Consider the following 26729-nt stretch of genomic DNA (forward strand, 5'->3'; position numbering starts at 1 on the left):
CACAGCTAAACACAATGCTGCCCCATCCACAGCTAAACACAAGGCTGCCCCATCCACAGCTAAACACAATGCTGCCCCATCCACAGCTAAACACAATGCTTCCCCATCCACAGCTAAACACAATGCTGCCCCATCCACAGCTAAACACAATGCTGCCCCATCCACAGCTAAAAACAATGCTGCCCCATCCACAGCTAAACACAATGCTGCCCCATCCACAGCTAAACACAATGCTGCCCCATCCACAGCTAAACACAATGCTGCCCCATCCACAGCTAAACACAATGCTGCCCCATCCACAGCTAAACACAATGCTGCCCCATCCACAGCTAAACACAATGCTTCCCCATCCACAGCTAAACACAATGCTGCCCCATCCACAGCTAAACACAATGCTGCCCCATCCACAGCTAAAAACAATGCTGCCCCATCCACAGCTAAACACAATGCTGCCCCATCCACAACTAAACACAATGCTGCCCCATCCACAGCTAAACACAATGCTGCCCCATCCACAGCTAAACACAATGCTGCCCCATCCACAGCTAAACACAATGCTGCCCCATCCACAGCTAAACACAATGCTGCCCCATCCACAGCTAAACACAATGCTGCCCCATCCACAGCTAAACACAATGCTGCCCCATCCACAGCTAAACACAATGCTGCCCCATCCACAGCTAAACACAATGCTGCCCCATCCACAGCTAAACACAATGCTGCCCCATCCACAGCTAAACACAATGCTGCCCCATCCACAGCTAAACACAATGCTGCCCCATCCACAGCTAAACACAATGCTGCCCCATCCACAGCTAAACACAATGCTGCCCCATCCACAGCTAAAAACAATGCTGCCCCATCCACAGCTTAACACAATGCTACCCCATCCACAGCTAAAAACAATGCTGCCCCATCCACAGCTAAACACAATGCTGCCCCATCCACAGCTAAACACAATGCTGCCCCATCCACAGCTAAACACAATGCTGCCCCGTCCACAGCTAAACACAATGCTGCCCCGTCCACAGCTAAACACAATGCTGTCCCGTCCACAGCTAAACACAATGCTGCCCCGTCCACAGCTAAACACAATGCTGCCCCGTCCACAGCTAAACACAATGCTGCCCCGTCCACAGCTAAACACAATGCTGCCCCATCCACAGACACAATGCTGCCCCATCCACAGCTTAAAACAATGCTGCCCCATCCACAGCTAAACACAATGCTGCCCCATCCACAGCTAAACACCATGCTGCCCCGTCCACAGCTAAACACAATGCTGCCCCATCCACAGCTAAAAACAATGCTGCCCCGTCCACAGCTAAACACAATGCTGCCCCGTCCACAGCTAAACACAATGCTGCCCCGTCCACAGCTAAACACAATGCTGCCCCGTCCACAGCTAAACACAATGCTGCCCCGTCCACAGCTAAACACAATGCTGCCCCATCCACAGACACAATGCTGCCCCATCCACAGCTAAAAACAATGCTGCCCCATCCACAGCTAAACACAATGCTGCCCCATCCACAGCTAAACACAATGCTGCCCCATCCACAGACACAATGCTGCCCCATCCACAGCTTAAAACAATGCTGCCCCATCCACAGCTAAACACCATGCTGCCCCATCCACAGCTAAACACCATGCTGCCCCGTCCACAGCTAAACACAATGCTGCCCCATCCACAGCTAAAAACAATGCTGCCCCGTCCACAGCTAAAAACAATGCTGCCCCGTCCACAGCTAAACACAATGCTGCCCCGTCCACAGCTAAACACAATGCTGCCCCGTCCACAGCTAAACACAATGCTGCCCCGTCCACAGCTAAACACAATGCTGCCCCGTCCACAGCTAAACACAATGCTGCCCCATCCACAGACACAATGCTGCCCCATCCACAGCTAAAAACAATGCTGCCCCATCCACAGCTAAACACAATGCTGCCCCATCCACAGCTAAACACAATGCTACCCCATCCACAGACACAATGCTGCCCCATCCACAGCTAAACACAATGCTGCCCCATCCACAGACACAATGCTGCCCCATCCACAGCTAAACACAATGCTGCCCCATCCACAGACACAATGCTGCCCCATCCACAGCTAAACACAATGCTGCCCCATCCACAGACACAATGCTGCCCCATCCACAGCTAAACACAATGCTGCCCCATCCACAGACACAATGCTGCCCCATCCACAGCTAAAAACAATGCTGCCCCATCCACAGCTAAAAACAATGCTGCCCCATCCACAGCTAAAAACAATGCTGCCCCGTCCACAGCTAAACACAATGCTGCCCCGTCCACAGCTAAACACAATGCTGCCCCGTCCACAGCTAAACACAATGCTGTCCCATCCACAGCTAAACACAATGCTGCCCCGTCCACAGCTAAACACAATGCTGCCCCATCCACAGACACAATGCTGCCCCATCCACAGCTAAACACAATGCTGCCCCGTCCACAGCTAAACACAATGCTGCCCCGTCCACAGCTAAACACAATGCTGTTTCATCCACCGCTAAACACAATGCTGCCCCATCCACAGCTAAACACAATGCTACCCCATCCACAGCTAAACACAATGCTGCCCCATCAACAGCTAAAAGCAATGCTGCCCCGTCCACAGCTAAACACAATGCTGCCCCATCCACAGCTAAACACAATGCTGCCCCATCCACAGCTTAAAACAATGCTGCCCCATCCACAGCTAAACACAATGCTGCCCCATCCACAGCTAAAAACAATGCTGCCCCATCCACAGCTAAGCACAATGCTGCCCCATCCACAGCTCAATCCAAAATGCCTCTTTCATGAACTGAAAGAGAGGCTCCTTTTGTACGGCTAGCCCCTCCCCTCAGAACAATTAACACTAATTAATTAAGCAATTAACTATACAAACCTACATTTTCCATTAACTTAACCTACTAAAGGATATACCTTGCAACACATTTTTTAAACAATACCACAACATAACATTTACAACAGTACATCACTAGTGACTACTGATGAGCCATTTGGGACAGGCACTATAAAGTCAGCCCAATTCCCTTAGCTCGGGTCCTTTTCCAGCATACCCGGAAGCTACCGAGATGGAGAGAGAGAGAGGAACAGAACAAACAAAGCGCTCATCCACAACATTGATAAGTATAATAAATATTGCATATCTTAAATATGAACACTGACAAGTGTGAAATGTATGTACTAAGACAGAAGTTAATTTGTGTGTCGACCCACATTGTTAACTTATCTGATAACGGAGCAGGGAGGAGTGATGAATGTGTGCGTGCGTTTAAGTACCAAATGCTGCCCGCGGCCAGTGACGGACTTCTACGTCACATAGGGCAACTGAATCAAGTGCTCCTATCGCCAACAGCGTTAAACAAAATTTAAAAAAAGAAACGCAATGGTTTATCGTTGTTTTTCTTTACAGAAATGTTTGGCGATTGACTAGGAATGCCTTGGCGATCGACCAATCGGTGACCACTGAGTTAGCGCCTCCGTGTGGCAAGTTATTAAGAAATATCAAACTAATCAATGGAAGAATTAAAATGACAGAACTAAAAGGCTACAACACCAAGAGCCAACAGGTAGACTGCTCCTAATAATATGAATCGAGTTGTTATTGTCCCCCATGAGGATATCGGGGATCTGTCTCCGTCTGGTCCGGTCCATGAGGATATCGGGGATCTGTCTCCGTCTGGTCCGGTCCATGAGGATATCGGGGATCTGTCTCCGTCTGGTCTGTTCCATGAGGATATCGGGGATCTGTCTCCGTCTGGTCTGTTCCATGAGGATATCGGGGATCTGTCTCCGTCTGGTCCGTTCCATGAGGATATCGGGGATCTGTCTCCGTCTGGTCCGGTCCATGAGGATATCGGGGATCTGTCTCCGTCTGGTCCGTTCCATGAGGATATCGGGGATCTGTCTGCGTCTGGTCCGGTCCATGAGGATATCGGGGATCTGTCTCCGTCTGGTCTGTTCCATGAGGATATCGGGGATCTGTCTCCGTCTGGTCCGGTCCATGAGGATATCGGGGATCTGTCTCCGTCTGGTCTGTTCCATGAGGATATCAGGGAGGGGACTGTGTGGATCTGTCTCCGTCTGTTCCATGAGGATATTGGGGATTTGTCTCTGTCTGGTCCATGAGGAAATCGTGGGAGGGGACTGTGTGGATTTGTCTCCGTCTGGTCCGGTCCATGAGGAAATCGGAGAGGGGACTGTGTGGATCTGTCTCCGTCTGGTCCGGTCCATGAGGAAATCGGGGAGGGGACTGTGTGGATCTGTCTCCGTCCGGTCCATGAGGAAATCGGGGAGGGGACTGTGTGGATCTGTCTCTGTCTGGTCCATGAGGAAATCGGGGAGGGGACTGTGTGGATCTGTCTCTGTCTGGTCCATGAGGAAATCGGGGAGGGGACTGTGTGGATCTGTCTCCGTCCGGTCCATGAGGAAATCGGGGAGGGGACTGTGTGGATCTGTCTCTGTCTGGTCCATGAGGAAATCGGGGAGGGGACTGTGTGGATCTGTCTCCATCTGATCCATTCCTGCTACGTTAGTCACACGCAATATCTCAGAGAGCACTGGGACGATTTTGACCAAAACTTGGGTGAATGATATCGGATTGCCATAGAGGTCCGGCATTTACTAAATGACACTGATTGGCCCAAGGCGATATCGCAATTGGCCCAAGGCGATATCTCAATCCATGTGTGTATTCGGGCCGCCTTTTCCTGTAGTCCACGATCAGCACCTTTGTCTTGATCACGTTGAGGGAGATGTTGTTGTCCTGGCACCACATGGCCAGGTCTCTGACCTCCTCCCTGTAGGCCGTCTCATCGTTGTCTGTGATCAGGCCTACCACTGTTGTGTTGTCAGCAAACGTAATGATGGTGTTGGAGTCGTGCCTGGCCATGCAGTCGTGGGTGAACAGGGAGTACAGCAGGGGACTGAGTACACACCCCTGAGGGGCCCCAGTGTTGAGGATCAGCGTGGCAGACGTGTTGTTGCCTACCCTTACCACCTGGGGGCGGCCCGTCAGGAAGTCCAGGATCCAGTTGCAGAGGGAGGTGTTCAGTCCCAGGGTCCTTAGCATTAGTGATGAGCTTCGTGGGCACTATGATGTTGAACGCTGAGCTGTAGTCAATGAATAGCATTCCCACATAGGTGTTCCTTTTGTCCAGGTGGGAAAGGGCAGTGTGGAGTGCGATTGAGATTGCGTCATCTGTGGATCTGTTGAGGCGGTATGCAAATTGTTGTGGGTCTAGGGTTTTCTGGCATGACGATGTTGATGTGAGCCATGATTTGCCTTTCAAAGCACTTCATGGCTACAGACGTGAGTGCTACGGGTCGGTAGTCATTTAGGCAGTTTACCTTTTGTGTTCTTGGGCACAGTGACTATGGTGGTCTGCTTGAAACATGTAGGTATTACAGACACGGTCAGGGACAGGTTGAAAATGTCAGTGAAGAAACTTGCCAGTTGGTCTGCGCATGCTTTGAGTACACGTCCTGGTAATCCGTCTGGCCCTGCGGCCTTGTGAATGTTGACACGGTCTTGCTCACATCGGCTACCAAGAGCGTGATCACACAGTCGTCCAGAACAGCTGGATATCCACCTTTCTCCTTCTGGTAGGTCCCAGCGTCCGTTCATAACCAGGGGATCAGTAAGGAACCCAACTGTGCACTTTTGTCTAACAGAAAAAGTAGAGTCAACGATTATCATCATCCCTCAATTATAAACATAGCTTGAGAAAATAACATAATCTAGTTTGGAAGCTAATTCTATGCTTTACAGATGTAGACTGTCTGGCTTCAGATTGGATTAGATTCAGACTGTTACACGATGCAACCAACTGGGACATGTTACACTATGCAACCAACTGGGACATGTTACACTATGTAACCAACTGGGACATGTTACACTATGTAACCAACTGGGACATGTTACACGATGTAACCAACTGGGACATGTTACACTATTTAACCAACTGGGACATGTTAAACTATTTAACCAACTGAGACATGTTACACTATGTAACCAACTGGGACATGTTACACTATTTAACCAACTGGGACATGTTACACTATTTAACCAACTGGGACATGTTACACTATTTAACCAACTGGGACATGTTACACTATTTAACCAACTGGGACATGTTACACTATTTAACCAACTGGGACATGTTACACTATGCTACCAACTGGGACATGTTACACTATTTAACCAACTGGGACATGTTACACTATGCTACCAACTGGGACATGTTACACTATTTAACCAACTGGGACATGTTACACTATTTAACCAACTGGGACATGTTACACTATTTAACCAACTGGGACATGTTACACTATGCTACCAACTGGGACATGTTACACTATGTAACCAACTGGGACATGTTACACTATTTAACCAACTGGGACATGTTACACTATTTAACCAACTGGGACATGTTACACTATTTAACCAACTGGGACATGTTACACTATGCTACCAACTGGGACATGTTACACTATGTAACCAACTGGGACATGTTACACTATTTAACCAACTGGGACATGTTACACTATTTAACCAACTGGGACATGTTACACTATGCTACCAACTGGGACATGTTACACTATGTAACCAACTGGGACATGTTACACTATTTAACCAACTGGGACATGTTACACTATTTAACCAACTGGGACATGTTACACTATGCTACCAACTGGGACATGTTACACTATGTAACCAACTGGGACATGTTACACTATGCCACCAACTGGGACATGTTACACTATTTAACCAACTGGGACATGTTACACTATGCTACCAACTGGGACATGTTACACTATGTAACCAACTGGGACATGTTACACTATTTAACCAACTGGGACATGTTACACTATGCTACCAACTGGGACATGTTACACTATTTAACCAACTGGGACATGTTACACTATGCTACCAACTGGGACATGTTACACTATTTAACCAACTGGGACATGTTACACTATTTAACCAACTGGGACATGTTACACTATTTAACCAACTGGGACATGTTACACTATTTAACCAACTGGGACATGTTACACTATTTAACCAACTGGGACATGTTACACTATGTAACCAACTGGGACATGTTACACTATGCTACCAACTGGGACATGTTACACTATTTAACCAACTGGGACATGTTACACTATTTAACCAACTGGGACATGTTACACTATGCTACCAACTGGGACATGTTACACTATGCTACCAACTGGGACATGTTCCACTATGCTACCAACTGGGACATGTTACACTATGTAACCAACTGGGACATGTTCCACTATTTAACCAACTGGGACATGTTCCACTATTTAACCAACTGGGACATGTTACACTATTTAACCAACTGGGACATGTTACACTATGCTACCAACTGGGACATGTTACACTATGTAACCAACTGGGACATGTTACACTATGCTACCAACTGGGACATGTTACACTATTTAACCAACTGGGACATGTTACACTATTTAACCAACTGGGACATGTTACACTATTTAACCAACTGGGACATGTTACACTATTTAACCAACTGGGACATGTTACACTATTTAACCAACTGGGACATGTTACACTATGCTACCAACTGGGACATGTTACACTATTTAACCAACTGGGACATGTTACACTATGTAACCAACTGGGACATGTTCCACTATGCTACCAACTGGGACATGTTCCACTATTTAACCAACTGGGACATGTTCCACTATGCTACCAACTGGGACATGTTACACTATGCTACCAACTGGGACATGTTCCACTATGCTACCAACTGGGACATGTTACACTATGTAACCAACTGGGACATGTTCCACTATTTAACCAACTGGGACATGTTCCACTATTTAACCAACTGGGACATGTTACACTATTTAACCAACTGGGACATGTTCCACTATGCTACCAACTGGGACATGTTCCACTATGTAACCAACTGGGACATGTTACACTATTTAACCAACTGGGACATGTTACACTATGCTACCAACTGGGACATGTTACACTATTTAACCAACTGGGACATGTTACACTATGCTACCAACTGGGACATGTTACACTATGCTACCAACTGGGACATGTTACACTATGTAACCAACTGGGACATGTTACACTATTTAACCAACTGGGACATGTTACACTATTTAACCAACTGGGACATGTTACACGATGTAACCAACTGGGACATGTTACACTATGTAACCAACTGGGACATGTTACACTATTTAACCAACTGGGACACGTTACACTATGCTACCAACTGGGACATGTTACACTATGCTACCAACTGGGACATGTTACACTATTTAACCAACTGGGACATGTTACACTATTTAACCAACTGGGACATGTTACACTATTTAACCAACTGGGACATGTTACACTATTTAACCAACTGGGACATGTTACACTATGTAACCAACTGGGACATGTTACACTATGTAACCAACTGGGACATGTTACACTATGTAACCAACTGGGACATGTTACACTATTTAACCAACTGGGACATGTTACACTATTTAACCAACTGGGACATGTTACACTATGTAACCAACTGGGACATGTTACACTATGTAACCAACTGGGACATGTTACACTATGTAACCAACTGGGACATGTTACACTATGTAACCAACTGGGACATGTTACACTATGTAACCAACTGGGACATGTTACACTATGTAACCAACTGGGACATGTTACACTATTTAACCAACTGGGACATGTTACACTATGTAACCAACTGGGACATGTTACACTATGCTACCAACTGGGACATGTTACACTATGCTACCAACTGGGACATGTTACACTATGCTACCAACTGGGACATGTTACACGATGCAACCAACTGGGACATGTTACACTATGTAACCAACTGGGACATGTTACACTATTTAACCAACTGGGACATGTTACACTATGCTACCAACTGGGACATGTTACACTATTTAACCAACTGGGACATGTTACACTATTTAACCAACTGGGACATGTTACACTATTTAACCAACTGGGACATGTTACACTATTTAACCAACTGGGACATGTTACACTATTTAACCAACTGGGACATGTTACACTATGCTACCAACTGGGACATGTTACACTATGCTACCAACTGGGACATGTTACACTATTTAACCAACTGGGACATGTTACACTATGTAACCAACTGGGACATGTTACACTATGTAACCAACTGGGACATGTTACACTATTTAACCAACTGGGACATGTTACACTATTTAACCAACTGGGACATGTTACACTATGTAACCAACTGGGACATGTTACACTATGTAACCAACTGGGACATGTTACACTATGTAACCAACTGGGACATGTTACACTATTTAACCAACTGGGACATGTTACACTATGCTACCAACTGGGACATGTTACACTATTTAACCAACTGGGACATGTTACACTATTTAACCAACTGGGACATGTTACACTATTTAACCAACTGGGACATGTTACACTATTTAACCAACTGGGACATGTTACACTATTTAACCAACTGGGACATGTTACACTATTTAACCAACTGGGACATGTTACACTATTTAACCAACTGGGACATGTTACACTATTTAACCAACTGGGACATGTTACACTATTTAACCAACTGGGACATGTTACACTATTTAACCAACTGGGACATGTTACACTATGCTACCAACTGGGACATGTTACACTATGTAACCAACTGGGACATGTTACACGATGCAACCAACTGGGACATGTTACACTATTTAACCAACTGGGACATGTTACACTATGCTACCAACTGGGACATGTTACACTATGCTACCAACTGGGACATGTTACACTATGCTACCAACTGGGACATGTTACACTATTTAACCAACTGGGACATGTTACACTATTTAACCAACTGGGACATGTTACACTATGCTACCAACTGGGACATGTTACACTATGCTACCAACTGGGACATGTTACACGGTGCAACCAACTGGGACATGTTACACTATTTAACCAACTGGGACATGTTACACTATTTAACCAACTGGGACATGTTACACTATTTAACCAACTGGGACATGTTACACTATTTAACCAACTGGGACATGTTACACTATTTAACCAACTGGGACATGTTACACTATTTAACCAACTGGGACATGTTACACTATTTAACCAACTGGGACATGTTACACTATTTAACCAACTGGGACATGTTACACTATGCTACCAACTGGGACATGTTACACTATGTAACCAACTGGGACATGTTACACGATGCAACCAACTGGGACATGTTACACTATTTAACCAACTGGGACATGTTACACTATGCTACCAACTGGGACATGTTACACTATGCTACCAACTGGGACATGTTACACTATGCTACCAACTGGGACATGTTACACTATGTAACCAACTGGGACATGTTACACTATGTAACCAACTGGGACATGTTACACTATTTAACCAACTGGGACATGTTACACTATGTAACCAACTGGGACATGTTACACTATGTAACCAACTGGGACATGTTACACTATGCTACCAACTGGGACATGTTACACTATGTAACCAACTGGGACATGTTACACTATGTAACCAACTGGGACATGTTACACTATTTAACCAACTGGGACATGTTACACTATTTAACCAACTGGGACATGTTACACTATGTAACCAACTGGGACATGTTACACTATGTAACCAACTGGGACATGTTACACTATGTAACCAACTGGGACATGTTACACTATTTAACCAACTGGGACATGTTACACTATTTAACCAACTGGGACATGTTACACTATGCTACCAACTGGGACATGTTACACTATGTAACCAACTGGGACATGTTACACTATGTAACCAACTGGGACATGTTACACTATTTAACCAACTGGGACATGTTACACTATTTAACCAACTGGGACATGTTACACTATGCTACCAACTGGGACATGTTCCACTATTTAACCAACTGGGACATGTTACACTATTTAACCAACTGGGACATGTTACACTATGCTACCAACTGGGACATGTTACACTATGCTACCAACTGGGACATGTTACACTATGTTACCAACTGGGACATGTTACACTATTTAACCAACTGGGACATGTTACACTATGTAACCAACTGGGACATGTTACACTATGCTACCAACTGGGACATGTTCCACTATTTAACCAACTGGGACATGTTACACTATGCTACCAACTGGGACATGTTACACTATGTAACCAACTGGGACATGTTACACTATGTAACCAACTGGGACATGTTACACTATGTAACCAACTGGGACATGTTACACTATGTAACCAACTGGGACATGTTACACTATGCTACCAACTGGGACATGTTACACTATGTAACCAACTGGGACATGTTACACTATGTAACCAACTGGGACATGTTACACTATGCTACCAACTGGGACATGTTACACTATGTAACCAACTGGGACATGTTACACTATGCTACCAACTGGGACATGTTACACTATGCTACCAACTGGGACATGTTACACTATGCTACCAACTGGGACATGTTACACTATGTAACCAACTGGGACATGTTACACTATGCTACCAACTGGGACATGTTACACTATGCTACCAACTGGGACATGTTACACTATGCTACCAACTGGGACATGTTACACTATGCTACCAACTGGGACATGTTACACTATGTAACCAACTGGGACATGTTACACTATGCTACCAACTGGGACATGTTACACTATGCTACCAACTGGGACATGTTACACTATGCTACCAACTGGGACATGTTACACTATGCTACCAACTGGGACATGTTCCACTATTTAACCAACTGGGACATGTTACACTATGTAACCAACTGGGACATGTTACACTATGTTACCAACTGGGACATGTTACACTATGCTACCAACTGGGACATGTTACACTATGTAACCAACTGGGACATGTTACACTATTTAACCAACTGGGACATGTTACACTATTTAACCAACTGGGACATGTTACACTATTTAACCAACTGGGACATGTTACACTATTTAACCAACTGGGACATGTTACACGATGTAACCAACTGGGACATGTTACACTATGCTACCAACTGGGACATGTTACACTATTTAACCAACTGGGACATGTTACACTATGTTACCAACTGGGACATGTTACACTATGCTACCAACTGGGACATGTTACACTATTTAACCAACTGGGACATGTTACACTATTTAACCAACTGGGACATGTTACACTATGCTACCAACTGGGACATGTTACACTATGTAACCAACTGGGACATGTTACACTATGTAACCAACTGGGACATGTTACACTATTTAACCAACTGGGACATGTTACACTATGCTACCAACTGGGACATGTTACACTATTCAACCAACTGGGACATGTTACACTATGCTACCAACTGGGACATGTTACACTATGCTACCAACTGGGACATGTTACACTATGCTACCAACTGGGACATGTTACACTATTTAACCAACTGGTACATGTTACACTATGCTACCAACTGGGACATGTTACACGGTGCAACCAACTGGGACATGTTACACTATGCTACCAACTGGGACATGTTACACTATGTAACCAACTGGGACATGTTACACTATGTAACCAACTGGGACATGTTACACTATTTAACCAACTGGGACATGTTACACTATTTAACCAACTGGGACATGTTACACTATGTAACCAACTGGGACATGTTACACTATTTAACCAACTGGGACATGTTACACTATGTAACCAACTGGGACATGTTACACGGTGCTACCAACTGGGACATGTTACACTATTTAACCAACTGGGACATGTTACACTATTTAACCAACTGGGACATGTTACACTATTTAACCAACTGGGACATGTTACACTATGTAACCAACTGGGACATGTTACACTATTTAACCAACTGGGACATGTTACACGGTGCAACCAACTGGGACATGTTACACTATGCTACCAACTGGGACATGTTACACGGTGCTACCAACTGGGACATGTTACACTATGCTACCAACTGGGACATGTTACACTATGCTACCAACTGGGACATGTTACACTATGCTACCAACTGGGACATGTTACACTATGCTACCAACTGGGACATGTTACACTATGTAACCAACTGGGACATGTTACACTATGCTACCAACTGGGACATGTTACACTATGTAACCAACTGGGACATGTTACACTATGTAACCAACTGGGACATGTTACACTATGCAACCAACTGGGACATGTTACACTATGTAACCAACTGGGACATGTTACACTATGCTACCAACTGGGACATGTTACACTATGTAACCAACTGGGACATGTTACACTATGTAACCAACTGGGACATGTTACACTATGCTACCAACTGGGACATGTTACACTATGTAACCAACTGGGACATGTTACACTATGCTACCAACTGGGACATGTTACACTATGCTACCAACTGGGACATGTTACACTATGCTACCAACTGGGACATGTTACACTATGCTACCAACTGGGACATGTTACACTATGTAACCAACTGGGACATGTTACACTATGTAACCAACTGGGACATGTTACACTATGTAACCAACTGGGACATGTTACACTATTTAACCAACTGGGACATGTTACACTATTTAACCAACTGGGACATGTTACACTATGCTACCAACTGGGACATGTTACACTATGCTACCAACTGGGACATGTTACACTATTTAACCAACTGGGACATGTTACACTATGCTACCAACTGGGACATGTTACACTATGCTACCAACTGGGACATGTTACACTATGTAACCAACTGGGACATGTTACACTATGCTACCAACTGGGACATGTTACACTATTTAACCAACTGGGACATGTTACACTATTTAACCAACTGGGACATGTTACACTATTTAACCAACTGGGACATGTTACACTATTTAACCAACTGGGACATGTTACACTATTTAACCAACTGGGACATGTTACACTATTTAACCAACTGGGACATGTTACACTATTTAACCAACTGGGACATGTTACACTATTTAACCAACTGGGACATGTTACACTATGTAACCAACTGGGACATGTTACACTATGTAACCAACTGGGACATGTTCCACTATTTAACCAACTGGGACATGTTACACTATGTAACCAACTGGGACATGTTACACTATGCAACCAACTGGGACATGTTACACTATGCTACCAACTGGGACATGTTACACTATTTAACCAACTGGGACATGTTACACGGTGCTACCAACTGGGACATGTTACACTATGCTACCAACTGGGACATGTTACACTATGTAACCAACTGGGAATTGTTACACTATTTAACCAACTGGGACATGTTACACTATGCTACCAACTGGGACATGTTACACTATTTAACCAACTGGGACATGTTACACTATTTAACCAACTGGGACATGTTACACTATGCTACCAACTGGGACATGTTACACTATGCTACCAACTGGGACATGTTACACTATTTAACCAACTGGGACATGTTACACTATGCTACCAACTGGGACATGTTACACTATGCTACCAACTGGGACATGTTACACTATGCTACCAACTGGGACATGTTACACTATGCTACCAACTGGGACATGTTACACTATTTAACCAACTGGGACATGTTACACTATGCTACCAACTGGGACATGTTACACTATGCTACCAACTGGGACATGTTACACTATGTAACCAACTGGGAATTGTTACACTATTTAACCAACTGGGACATGTTACACTATTTAACCAACTGGGACATGTTACACTATGCTACCAACTGGGACATGTTACACTATGCTACCAACTGGGACATGTTACACTATTTAACCAACTGGGACATGTTACACTATTTAACCAACTGGGACATGTTACACTATGCTACCAACTGGGACATGTTACACTATGCTACCAACTGGGACATGTTACACGGTGCAACCAACTGGGACATGTTACACTATGTAACCAACTGGGACATGTTACACTATGTAACCAACTGGGACATGTTACACTATGTAACCAACTGGGACATGTTACACTATGCTACCAACTGGGACATGTTACACTATGTAACCAACTGGGACATGTTACACTATTTAACCAACTGGGACATGTTACACTATGTAACCAACTGGGACATGTTACACTATGCTACCAACTGGGACATGTTACACTATGTAACCAACTGGGACATGTTACACTATGTAACCAACTGGGACATGTTACACTATGTAACCAACTGGGACATGTTACACTATGTAACCAACTGGGACATGTTACACTATTTAACCAACTGGGACATGTTACACTATGTAACCAACTGGGACATGTTACACTATGTAACCAACTGGGACATGTTACACTATTTAACCAACTGGGACATGTTACACTATGTAACCAACTGGAACATGTTACACTATGCTACCAACTGGGACATGTTACACTATGCTACCAACTGGGACATGTTACACTATTTAACCAACTGGGACATGTTACACTATGTAACCAACTGGGACATGTTACACTATGTAACCAACTGGGACATGTTACACTATGTAACCAACTGGGACATGTTACACTATGCAACCAACTGGGACATGTTACACTATGCTACCAACTGGGACATGTTACACTATGCAACCAACTGGGACATGTTACACTATTTAACCAACTGGGACATGTTACACTATTTAACCAACTGGGACATGTTACACGATGCAACTAACTGGGACATGTTACACTATTTAACCAACTGGGACATGTTACACTATGCTACCAACTGGGACATGTTACACTATTTAACCAACTGGGACATGTTACACTATGTAACCAACTGGGACATGTTACACTATTTAACCAACTGGGACATGTTACACTATGTAACCAACTGGGACATGTTACACTATGCTACCAACTGGGACATGTTACACTATTTAACCAACTGGGACATGTTACATTATTTAACCAACTGGGACATGTTACACTATTTAACCAACTGGGACATGTTACACTATGCAACCAACTGGGACATGTTACACTATGTAACCAACTGGGACATGTTACACTATTTAACCAACTGGGACATGTTACACTATTTAACCAACTGGGACAAGTTACACTATGTAACCAACTGGGACATGTTACACTATGTAACCAACTGGGACATGTTACACTATTTAACCAACTGGGACATGTTACACTATTTAACCAACTGGGACATGTTACACTATGCTACCAACTGGGACATGTTACACTATTTAACCAACTGGGACATGTTACACTATTTAACCAACTGGGACAAGTTACACTATGTAACCAACTGGGACATGTTACACTATGTAACCAACTGGGACATGTTACACTATGTAACCAACTGGGACATGTTACACTATTTAACCAACTGGGACATGTTACACTATGCTACCAACTGGGACATGTTACACTATTTAACCAACTGGGACATGTTACACTATGCTACCAACTGGGACATGTTACACTATTTAACCAACTGGGACATGTTACACTATTTAACCAACTGGGACAAGTTACACTATTTAACCAACTGGGACATGTTACACGGTGCTACCAACTGGGACATGTTACACTATTTAACCAACTGGGACATGTTACACTATGCTACCAACTGGGACACGTTTTGCTACGGCCCTGGGTTGGATTGGGTTTGTTGCTGCTAGTTAGTACACTGTTGTAGTCAGACATAAGTCAGCTGGCACCACCGTAGCTGCATACACTATTTATTTGTTCCCTAGACGAGGGTTGCACCTCGGAGGGTAATGTTTCTCTTCTAGATTACACTCATTTAGAGTGGCATGGAAAAACGATGACATCGCTAAAGTAGGAAAATAGTTAGTAGGAAGCAACTTTGCCATATTATGATGTTGTCAAATGTACTTTTCGAGGGATGGCAATGTTGCCATTTACTGTTACTAGCAAAGTGAATCAAAAATAGCTAGCAATGCTAATGACAGCTAGCTAAAATATGGTGTTCGCCTCAATCTTAGTTAGCTGGCTAACGTTCTATACTACATCACAATCATGACAAAAGGTGTTCCTACTATTTATAGTTTACAAACATATACACGCAACATCTTAAGTGTTGGTCCCATGTTTCATGAAATTAAAGTTTAAATGTTCCATAAGCACAAAAAGAAAATTTATCTCAAATGTTGTGCACAAATGTGTTAACATTTCTCCTTTGCCAAAATAATCCATCCACCTGAGAGATGTGGCATATCAAGAAGCTGATTAAACAGCATGATCATTACACAGGTGCACCTTGTGCTAGGGACAGGGCATAACATTTACCTTTTGGTCCACTAGTAAATAAAAAATCTACCAGCCACTCAGATTTTTTTTTACCAGCCCAAATATTTTTCCCACAGCTAAAATTACAAAAAAATTGCAATAATTAAGAGCATGTTTTGTAATGTTTCTAAAACAATAAATGTATTACTAGTAGGACGTAATGTGGTATATTGGTAAAATCTTTAATTTAGTTGTTTGTGACCGGAGTCTTTTAACCAAAATATAAAAGATTAGACAAATGTTCACCTGCCCCTTTAAGGGCAGGAGGTTACTGTGGTAACGCGTCATGTTTGTGAGATCGAGTCCGACTACTACAAGCGTTACCTTCTCTTCCCTAGCAACTCAAATATAAAAAAACAACCTAGCTTGAACAAAACAATGTTTTTAGCCCAAAAAACACAACGACACAAAGTCTCACTTCAGTAGACTTTCGTTTCAAGTCAATTTAAGCCAACTTTTATGCGTGTGTGCGCAGCGCATCTAAAAATGATTATTTCACTCAGTGCTTCCAAGTGCGAACAGCCCCCAGCCAGGCAGTGTTGCAGCGCGAAGTGGGTTATATAGGATTCATAGTTCTTTGATTCATTTACCAGCTATGAAACAAAATGGCAGAAATACTTTGAAAACAGCTACTGCAGCATTTATTTTACTATAAATGTGATCATACTTGACATATTATTCACAAATGCGAATTAAATGCTCACACTGTGGAGCCCTGACGACCTGCCAACGTGGCTGTTGAAATAGACAACAATGCCAAAATCTGCCTGCATTTGGCAGGTTGTGGTGTTTATTTTAGGCCCTGGCTGGGCTGGGGGCAATAAAAGGCCACTCTAAAATGTGCAGTTTTGTCACACAACACAATGCCACAGATGTCTCACGTTGAGGGAGTGTGCAATTGGCATGCTTGACTGCAGGAATGTCCTCACCAGGGTCTTGACCTGACTGCAGTTCCACGTCGTAACCGACTTCAGTGGACAAATGCTCACCATCGATGACCACTGGCACGCTGGAGAAGTCTGCTCTTCACGGATGAATTCCGGGTTCCACTGCACCGGGATATTGGCGGGAACTGGAACATGCTGTCAGACAGTGTGTGCCCCATGGTGGCGGTGGGGTTATGGTATGGGGCAGGCATAAGCTACGGACAACAAACACAATTGCATTTTACCAATGACAATTTTGAATGCACAGAGATGCCGTGACGAGATCCTGAGGCCCATTGTCTCAAGGATCTGTACACAATTCCTGGAAGCTGAAAATGTGCCAGTTCTTCCATGGCCTGCATTACTCACCAGACATGTCATCCATTGAGCATGTTTGGGATGCTCTGGATCGACGTGTGTTCCAGTTCCCGCCAAAATATCCAGAAACTTCACACAGCCATTGAGCATGTTTGGGATGCTCAGGATCGATGTGTATGACACCGTTTTCCAGTTCCCGCCAAAATATCCAGCAACTTCTCACAGCCATTGAAGAGGAGAGGAACAACATTCCACAGGCCACCAATCAACAGCCTGATCAACTCTATGTGAAGGAGATGTGTCGCGCTGCATGAGGCAAATGGTGGACACACCAGATACTGACTGGTTTTCTAAACTACCTACCTTTTTTGTTTGTTATGGTATCTTTGACGGATGCATATCTGTATTCCCAGTCATGTGAAATCCATAGATTAGGGCCTAATGAATTGAGTTCATTACAAATATGAACTGTAGCTCAGTAAAATCTTAGAAATTGTTGCATTTTTATATTTTTGTTCAGTGTTAAGTTTTTATAAACAATACCTCCCTATCTTTATTATTCTCCCCTCTTTTCTTACTCCTCTCTCCTCTCTCCCCTCTTTTTCGTCCTCTCCTCTTCTCTCCCCTCTTTTCCCCCTTCTCTCTACTCCTCTCTCCTCTCTTGTCTTCTTTCCTCCTCTCTCCCATCGTTTTCCGCTTCTCTCTACTTCTCCTCTCGTCTTCTCTTGTCTTCTCTCGTCCTCTCTCCCATCTTTCCCCCTTCTCTCTCGTCCTCTCCTCCTCTCTCCCATCTTTTCCCCCTTCTCTCTACTTCTCCTCTCATCTTCTGTCCTCTCTCATCTCTTTTCCCCCTTCTCTCTCGTCCTCTCTCCTCCTCTCCCCCCCTTCTCTTTCGTCGTCTCCTCCTAGCTGCTGTCTCCAGAGGATTTGGTGAATGCCTGTAAGATGTTTGAGTCGCTGAAGCTACCACTGAGGTCAGTTTGTGTGTGTCATAGAGGAATCGGCCGAGCTCTTCCTGTTTGACTTCCTGTTGTTGGAGGCTGTTTCCTGTGGCCGTGTCACTTCCTGCCCCTTCCCAGAGATTCAAAAGAAAACAGAGAACTCAGACCCAGGTCCACTTTCCAATTGTTACCCTTTTACCTATATAGTGCACTACTTTTGACCAGGGCCCATAGGGTTGTTTTCAAAAGTAGTGCACTGTGTAGGGTGTCGTTTGGGACTCATGCCTGGTCCTTCTACTTGCTTAAAAATGAAAACCTACTGCCTCTGTGTTAGAGCAACAGGAAACCCGTAGTAGTGGAACAACAGTCTAAAAGACAGACTGTCTTTTACGATCCTCACTGTGCTGCTTTACCAACTCCCTGTTAAGCTTTATTATTTTCATTTGAACTCTGTTTCCATCAAACCCTTCCTTCTTTCTCCCCCTTTTTTATCTTCTCTCCCGCCGTCACCTCTCTCTCCCTCCGTCCACTCTCTCCCTGCGTCCCCCTCTCTCTCTCCCTGCGTCCCCCTCTCTCTCTCCCTGCGTCCCCCTCTCTCTCTCCCTGCGTCCCCTCTCCCTCCGTCCCCCTCTCTCTCTCTCTCCCTCCCCCTCTCTCCCTCCGTCCCCTCTCTCTCTCTCCCTGCGTCCCCTCTCTCCCTCCAGGTTGCGTATCTTTGACAGTGGTGTGATGGTGGTTCAGCTGCAGTCCCACAGTGAGGAGGAGATGATCTCCTCGGCCCTGGACAACGTAAGAATCACTTTTATTCACCAAGAACATTTACCCAGAATGACACAGTGAGTTGGTGCTGCTAGTGATAGACAAATTAGAGGAAGTGGACCTGGGGGCTTTCCAACCCGGACCCGATATGCATCAATACATTTTTTAAGTATTAAGACCTGTTCCGAACAAAGCAGAGGACAACTACACCCGTTCCGTATAGACCTGGTTGGATCCAGACCCGTTTACGATCCGAGTGAGGGAAGCAGCAGAAAAATAATAATATTTCTTAAGCTACTTTATTGAGCGGAGCTGATAAAGCGGGAGAGGAGAGGTGCCGATCTAGTAGGCCGGGGAGGGACCTTACTGTGAGGGAATGACACAGGGAACAGGGAGGGAGAGACAGCAACCAACCAAGCCGACTCGCACTATAGCAGACTAATAGCTGCCTAGGTTATTTATCATCAAATATGATTACGTAGTACCTGTCTTGACTGCATCAAACCGGGAGAAGCTAGTTAAAACTTCTACTTGGTCACAATCCCGGATCCGGGAGCACCCTCATCAGTAAAAAAGCTGACTAGCATAGCCTAGCATAGCGCCACAAGTAAATACTAGCATCTAAATATCATTAAATCACAAGTCCAAGACACCAGATGAAAGATACACATCTTGTGAATCCAGCCAGCCATCATTTCTGATTTTTAAAATGTTTTACAGGGAAGACACTATGTATTTCTATTAGCTAACCACGATAGCAAAAGACACAACTTTTTTTTTTCACCATTTTTTTCCTGCATAGGTAGCTATCACAAATTCGACAAAATAAAGATATAAATAGTCACTAACCAAGAAACAACTTCATCAGATGACAGTCTGATAACATATTTATTGTATAGCATATGTTTTGTTAGAAAAATGTGCATATTTCAGGTATAAATCATAGTTTTACATTGCAGCCACCATCACAACTCTCACCAAAGCAACTAGAATAACTACAGAGACCAACGTGAATTACCTAAATACTCATCATAAAACATTTATGAAAAATACACAGCGTACAGCAAATGAAAGACAAAGATCTTGTGAATCCAGCCAATATTTCAGATTTTAAGTGTTTTACAGCGAAAACACAATATAGCATTATATTAGCTTACTACAATAGCCAACCACACAACAGCATTGATTCAAGCCAACAATAGCGATAACGAATAAACCAGCAAAAGATATACATTTTTTCACTAACCTTCTCAAACTTCTTCAGATGACAGTCCTATAACATCATATTACACAATACATATAGAGTTTGTTCGAAAATGTGCATATTTAGCGGCACAAATCGTGGTTATACAATGAGAATAGTAGCCAAGCTGCCAACAAAATGTCGGGAGAAATCTTGGGAGAGGCACCTAATCTAATCAGTAACTAATTATAAACTTGACTAAAAAATACAGGTTGGACAGCAAATGAAAGATACATTAGTTCTTAATGCAACCGCTGTGTTAGATTTTTAAAATTAACGTTACTACGACATACAGCGTGCGTTAAAGCGAGACCGCACCGAAATTAATGGCGGAATAGTAGTTTCACATTTTTCAACAGAACAACGAATTAACATCATAAATACACTGCTCAAAAAAATAAAGGGAACACTTAAACAACACAATGTAACTCCGAGTCAATCACACTTCTGTGAAATCAAACTGTCCACTTAGGAAGCAACACTGATTGACAATAAATTTCACATGCTGTTGTGCAAATGGAATAGACAAAAGGTGGAAATTATAGGCAATTAGTAAGACACCCCCATTAAAGGAATGGTTCTGCAGGTGGTGACCACAGACCACTTCTCAGTTCCTATGCTTCCTGGCTGATGTTTTGGTCACTTTTGAATGCTGGCGGTGCTTTCACTCTAGTGGTAGCATGAGACGGAGTCTACAACCCACACAAGTGGCTCAGGTAGTGCAGTTCATCCAGGATGGCACATCAATGCGAGCTGTGGCAAAAAGGTTTGCTGTGTCTGTCAGCGTAGTGTCCAGAGCATGGAGGCGCTACCAGGAGACAGGCCAGTACATCAGGAGACGTGGAGGAGGCCGTAGGAGGGCAACAACCCAGCAGCAGGACCGCTACCTCCGCCTTTGTGCAAGGAGGTGCACTGCCAGAGCCCTGCAAAATGACCTCCAGCAGGCCACAAATGTGCGGTTACATTGTGTTGTTTAAGTGTTCCCTTTATTTTTTTGAGCAGTGTAGTTCTTACTTTTTGATGAGCTTCCATCAGAATCTTGGGCAAGTTGTCCTTTGTCCAGAAGAATCGTTGCTCGGTTGTAGATTATCGCCTTCAACTTTGGAATTAGCAGTAAACATTAGCCATGTGGCGAAGACGTGTCCAACTCACTATAACGCAGCACAAAGAAATATCCGAAAATCGCAATATACTGATATAAACTGCTATAACTCGGTTTAAAATAACTACATTATGATGTCTTTAACACCTATATCGAATAAAATCAGAGCCGGATATATCTAAGGCCTATAACGAGAGCTTTTCAGAATGCAATCCTGAGGTCTGTCTTGCGTCATGGCGAATGTTGAAAAGAGTGTACCCCACGTACCCAGACCCTTTATATGGCCTCAGATCTGCCTAGCAACTCCATTCCAATTCTCACTACTTGCTGACATCTAGGGGAAGGCGTATGCAGTGCATGTCGACCAATAGAAGACATGCAAATTAATAAACTGACCCTAGAACAGACTGCCTGATTTCAGATTTCTCACTTCCTGATAGGAAGTTTGCTCCAACTTGAGTTCTGTTTTACTCACAGATATAATTCAAACGGTTCTAGAAACTAGAGAGTGTTTTCTATCCAATAGTAATAATAATATGCATATTGTACGAGCAAGAATTGAGTACGAGGCAGTTTAATTTGGGAACGAAATTTTTACAAAGTGAAAACAGCACCCCCTATTGAGAAAAGGTTAAGCTAGCTAACTGGAGTAATTGAGGCTGCAATGACCGGGAGAAGCTAGTTAAGCTAGCTAACTGAGGTAATTGAGGCTGCAGTGACCGGGAGAAGCTAGTTAAGCTAGCTAACTGAGGTAATTGAGGCTGCAGTGACCGGGAGAAGCTAGTTAAGCTAGCTAACTGAGGTAATTGAGGCTGCAGTGACCGGGAGAAGCTAGTTAAGCTAGCTAACTGAGGTAATTGAGGCTGCAGTGACCGGGAGAAGCTAGTTAAGCTAGCTAACTGAGGTAATTGAGGATGCAGTGACCGGGAGAAGCTAGTTAAGCTAGCTAACTGAGGTAATTGAGGCTGCAGTGACCGGGAGAAGCTAGTTAAGCTAGCTAACTGAGGTAATTGAGGCTGCAGTGACCGGGAGAAGCTAGTTAAGCTAGCTAACTGAGGTAATTGAGGCTGCAGTGACCGGGAGAAGCTAGTTAAGCTAGCTAACTGAGGTAATTGAGGATGCAGTGACCGGGAGAAGCTAGTTAAGCTAGCTAACTGAGGTAATTGAGGATGCAGTGACCGGGAGAAGCTAGTTAAGCTAGCTAACTGAGGTAATTGAGGATGCAGTGACCGGGAGAAGCTAGTTAAGCTAGCTAACTGAGGTAATTGAGGATGCAGTGACCGGGAGAAGCTAGTTAAGCTAGCTAACTGAGGTAATTGAGGCTGCAGTGCATGCCTTTCTCATCCTACAGTTACAAATAACTCCATTCAGAATATGAAGTAGAAGCTGTTGACTCTTTGTCGCTGTTAGCTGTCCTTCTCCTTTTAATGCCGTCATTTTAATTCCATCTTCCATTGATCAGATATCTCCCAACTTTTGCCACACGGAGGCTCTGTGACTGTAGCCTACTGCCGGTTTCATGACTTCTTTATTTAATAATTCACCTTTATTTAACCAGGTAGGCTAGTTGAGAACAAGTTCTCACTTACAACTGCGACCTGGCCAAGATAAAGCAAAGCAGTGCGACACAAACAACAACACAGAGTTACACGTGGGATAAACAAACGTACAGTCAATAACACAGTAGAACAAAAAGAAAACCAAAAATCTATATACAGGGAGTGAAAATGAGGTAAGATAAGGGAGTTAAGGCAATAAATAGGCCAATGTGGCGAAGCAATTAAACACTGGAATGGTAGATGTGCAGAAGATGAATGTGCAAGTAGAGATACTGGGGTGCAAAGGAGCAAGATCAATAAATAACTACAGTATGGGGATGAGGTAGTTGGATGGGCTATTTACAGATGGGATATGTGCAGATACAGTGATCTGTGAGCTGCTCTGACAGCTGATGCTTAAAGTTAGTGAGGGAAATAAGACTCTCCAGCTTCAGTGATTTTTGTAGTTCGTTCCAGTCATTGGCAGCAGAGAACTGAAAGGAAAGGCAGCCAAAGGAGGAATTGGCTTTGGGGGTGACCAGTGAGATATAGGATATATTCTGATTGGCCAACGACAAACTACACACTCCACTCTCGTGAAAAGCAAGAGCAGCAGCATAAATTATACCATGTCTCTGTCTCTCTACTGCAGCAGTCACGTTTGGATCTGTACGGGTCCTTCCGGACAAGGCAGTTAAAATTACACATACCCATGACAATATTAAATATATATATATATATACAGTGGGGCAAAAAAGTATTTAGTCAGCCACCAATTGTGCAAGTTCTCCCACTTAAAAAGATGAGAGAGGCCTGTAATTTTTATCATAGGTACACTTCAACTATGACAGACAAAATTAGAGAAAAAAATCCAGAAAATCACATTGTAGGATTTTTTATGAATTTATTTACTCATCTCTCTCTCTCTCCCTCCCTCCCTACTCATCTCTCTCTCTCACTCATCTCTCTCTCTCTCTCCCTACTCATCTCTCCCTCCCTCCCTACTCATCTCTCTCTCCCTCCCTACTCATCTCTCTCTCTCTCTCTCTCTCTCCCTCCCTACTCATCTCTCTCTCTCTCTCTCTCTCTCTCTCTCTCCCTCCCTACTCATCTCTCTCCCTCCCCCCGTAGGTAACGGATAAAGGCTCTCTGACAGCTGAGGAGTTTGCCAAGCTGCTCGGTCTCTCTGTTCTTCTGTCTAAAGAAAGGTAGGTACCACTACTCACTCCCTAGTCCCTGACTGGATATAGAACTACAACTCCCATCCTCACCCACTGGATTGAACTACAGCTGTCCTGATTGTTGTTGATAATACACTACATGACCAGAAGTATGTGGACACTTGTTCGTCAAACATCTCATTCCAAAATCATAGGTGGCAGGTTGCCTAGTGGTTAGAGTGGAGGGGTGGCAGGTTGCCTAGTGGTTAGAGTGGAGGGGTGGCAGGTTGCCTAGTGGTTAGAGTGGAGGGGTGGCAGGTAGCCTAGTGGTTAGAGTGGAGGGGTGGCAGGTTGCCTAGTTGTTAGAGTGGAGGGGTGGCAGGTAGCCTAGTGGTTAGAGTGGAGGGGTGGCAGGTAGCCTAGTGGTTAGAGAGTTGGGCCAGTAACCAAAAGGTTGCTAGATGGAATCCCCCGAGCTGAAAATGTAAAAATCTGCCCTGAACAAGGCAGATAACACTCTGTTCCCCTGAACAAGGCAGATAACACTCTGTTCCCCTGAACAAGGCAGATAACACTCTGTTCCCCTGAACAAGGCAGATAACACTCTGTTCCCCTGAACAAGGCAGATAACACTCTGTTCCCCTGAACAAGGCAGATAACACTCTGTTCCCCTGAACAAGGCAGATAACACTCTGTGCCCCTGAACAAGGCAGATAACACTCTGTTCCCCTGAACAAGGCAGATAACACTCTGTTCCCCTGAACAAGGCAGATAACACTCTGTTCCCCTGAACAAGGCAGATAACACTCTGTTCCCCTGAACAAGGCAGATAACACTCTGTTCCCCTGAACAAGGCAGATAACACTCTGTTCCCCTGAACAAGGCAGATAACACTCTGTTCCCCTGAACAAGGCAGATAACACTCTGTTCCCCTGAACAAGGCAGATAACCCCACTGTTCCCCTGAACAAGGCAGATAACACTCTGTTCCCCTGAACAAGGCAGATAACACTCTGTTCCCCTGAACAAGGCAGATAACACTCTGTTCCCCTGAACAAGGCAGATAACACTCTGTTCCCCTGAACAAGGCAGATAACACTCTGTTCCCCTGAACAAGGCAGATAACACTCTGTTCCCCTGAACAAGGCAGATAACACTCTGTTCCCCTGAACAAGGCAGATAACACTCTGTTCCCCTGAACAAGGCAGATAACACTCTGTTCCCCTGAACAAGGCAGATAACACTCTGTTCCCCTGAACAAGGCAGATAACACTCTGTTCCCCTGAACAAGGCA

At 44.1% G+C, this 26729-nt stretch overlaps 1 protein-coding gene across 1 annotated transcript in view; it reads left to right on the top strand.

Annotated features, from left to right (window-relative positions):
- Nucleotides 1-26729, top strand: part of vps36 (vacuolar protein sorting 36 homolog) — a 60013-nt gene that overhangs the window by 27780 nt on the left and 5504 nt on the right. Inside the window, exons 11-13 of the mRNA XM_055936832.1 lie at nucleotides 19603-19667; nucleotides 20339-20423; nucleotides 25408-25484. Coding sequence (XP_055792807.1) covers nucleotides 19603-19667; nucleotides 20339-20423; nucleotides 25408-25484 — 227 coding nt within the window. The remainder of the gene's footprint in view (nucleotides 1-19602; nucleotides 19668-20338; nucleotides 20424-25407; nucleotides 25485-26729) is intronic.

The sequence above is a fragment of the Salvelinus fontinalis genome, chromosome 10 (genome assembly GCF_029448725.1).
Source record: "Salvelinus fontinalis isolate EN_2023a chromosome 10, ASM2944872v1, whole genome shotgun sequence".
Classification (NCBI taxonomy): Eukaryota; Metazoa; Chordata; class Actinopteri; order Salmoniformes; family Salmonidae; genus Salvelinus; species Salvelinus fontinalis.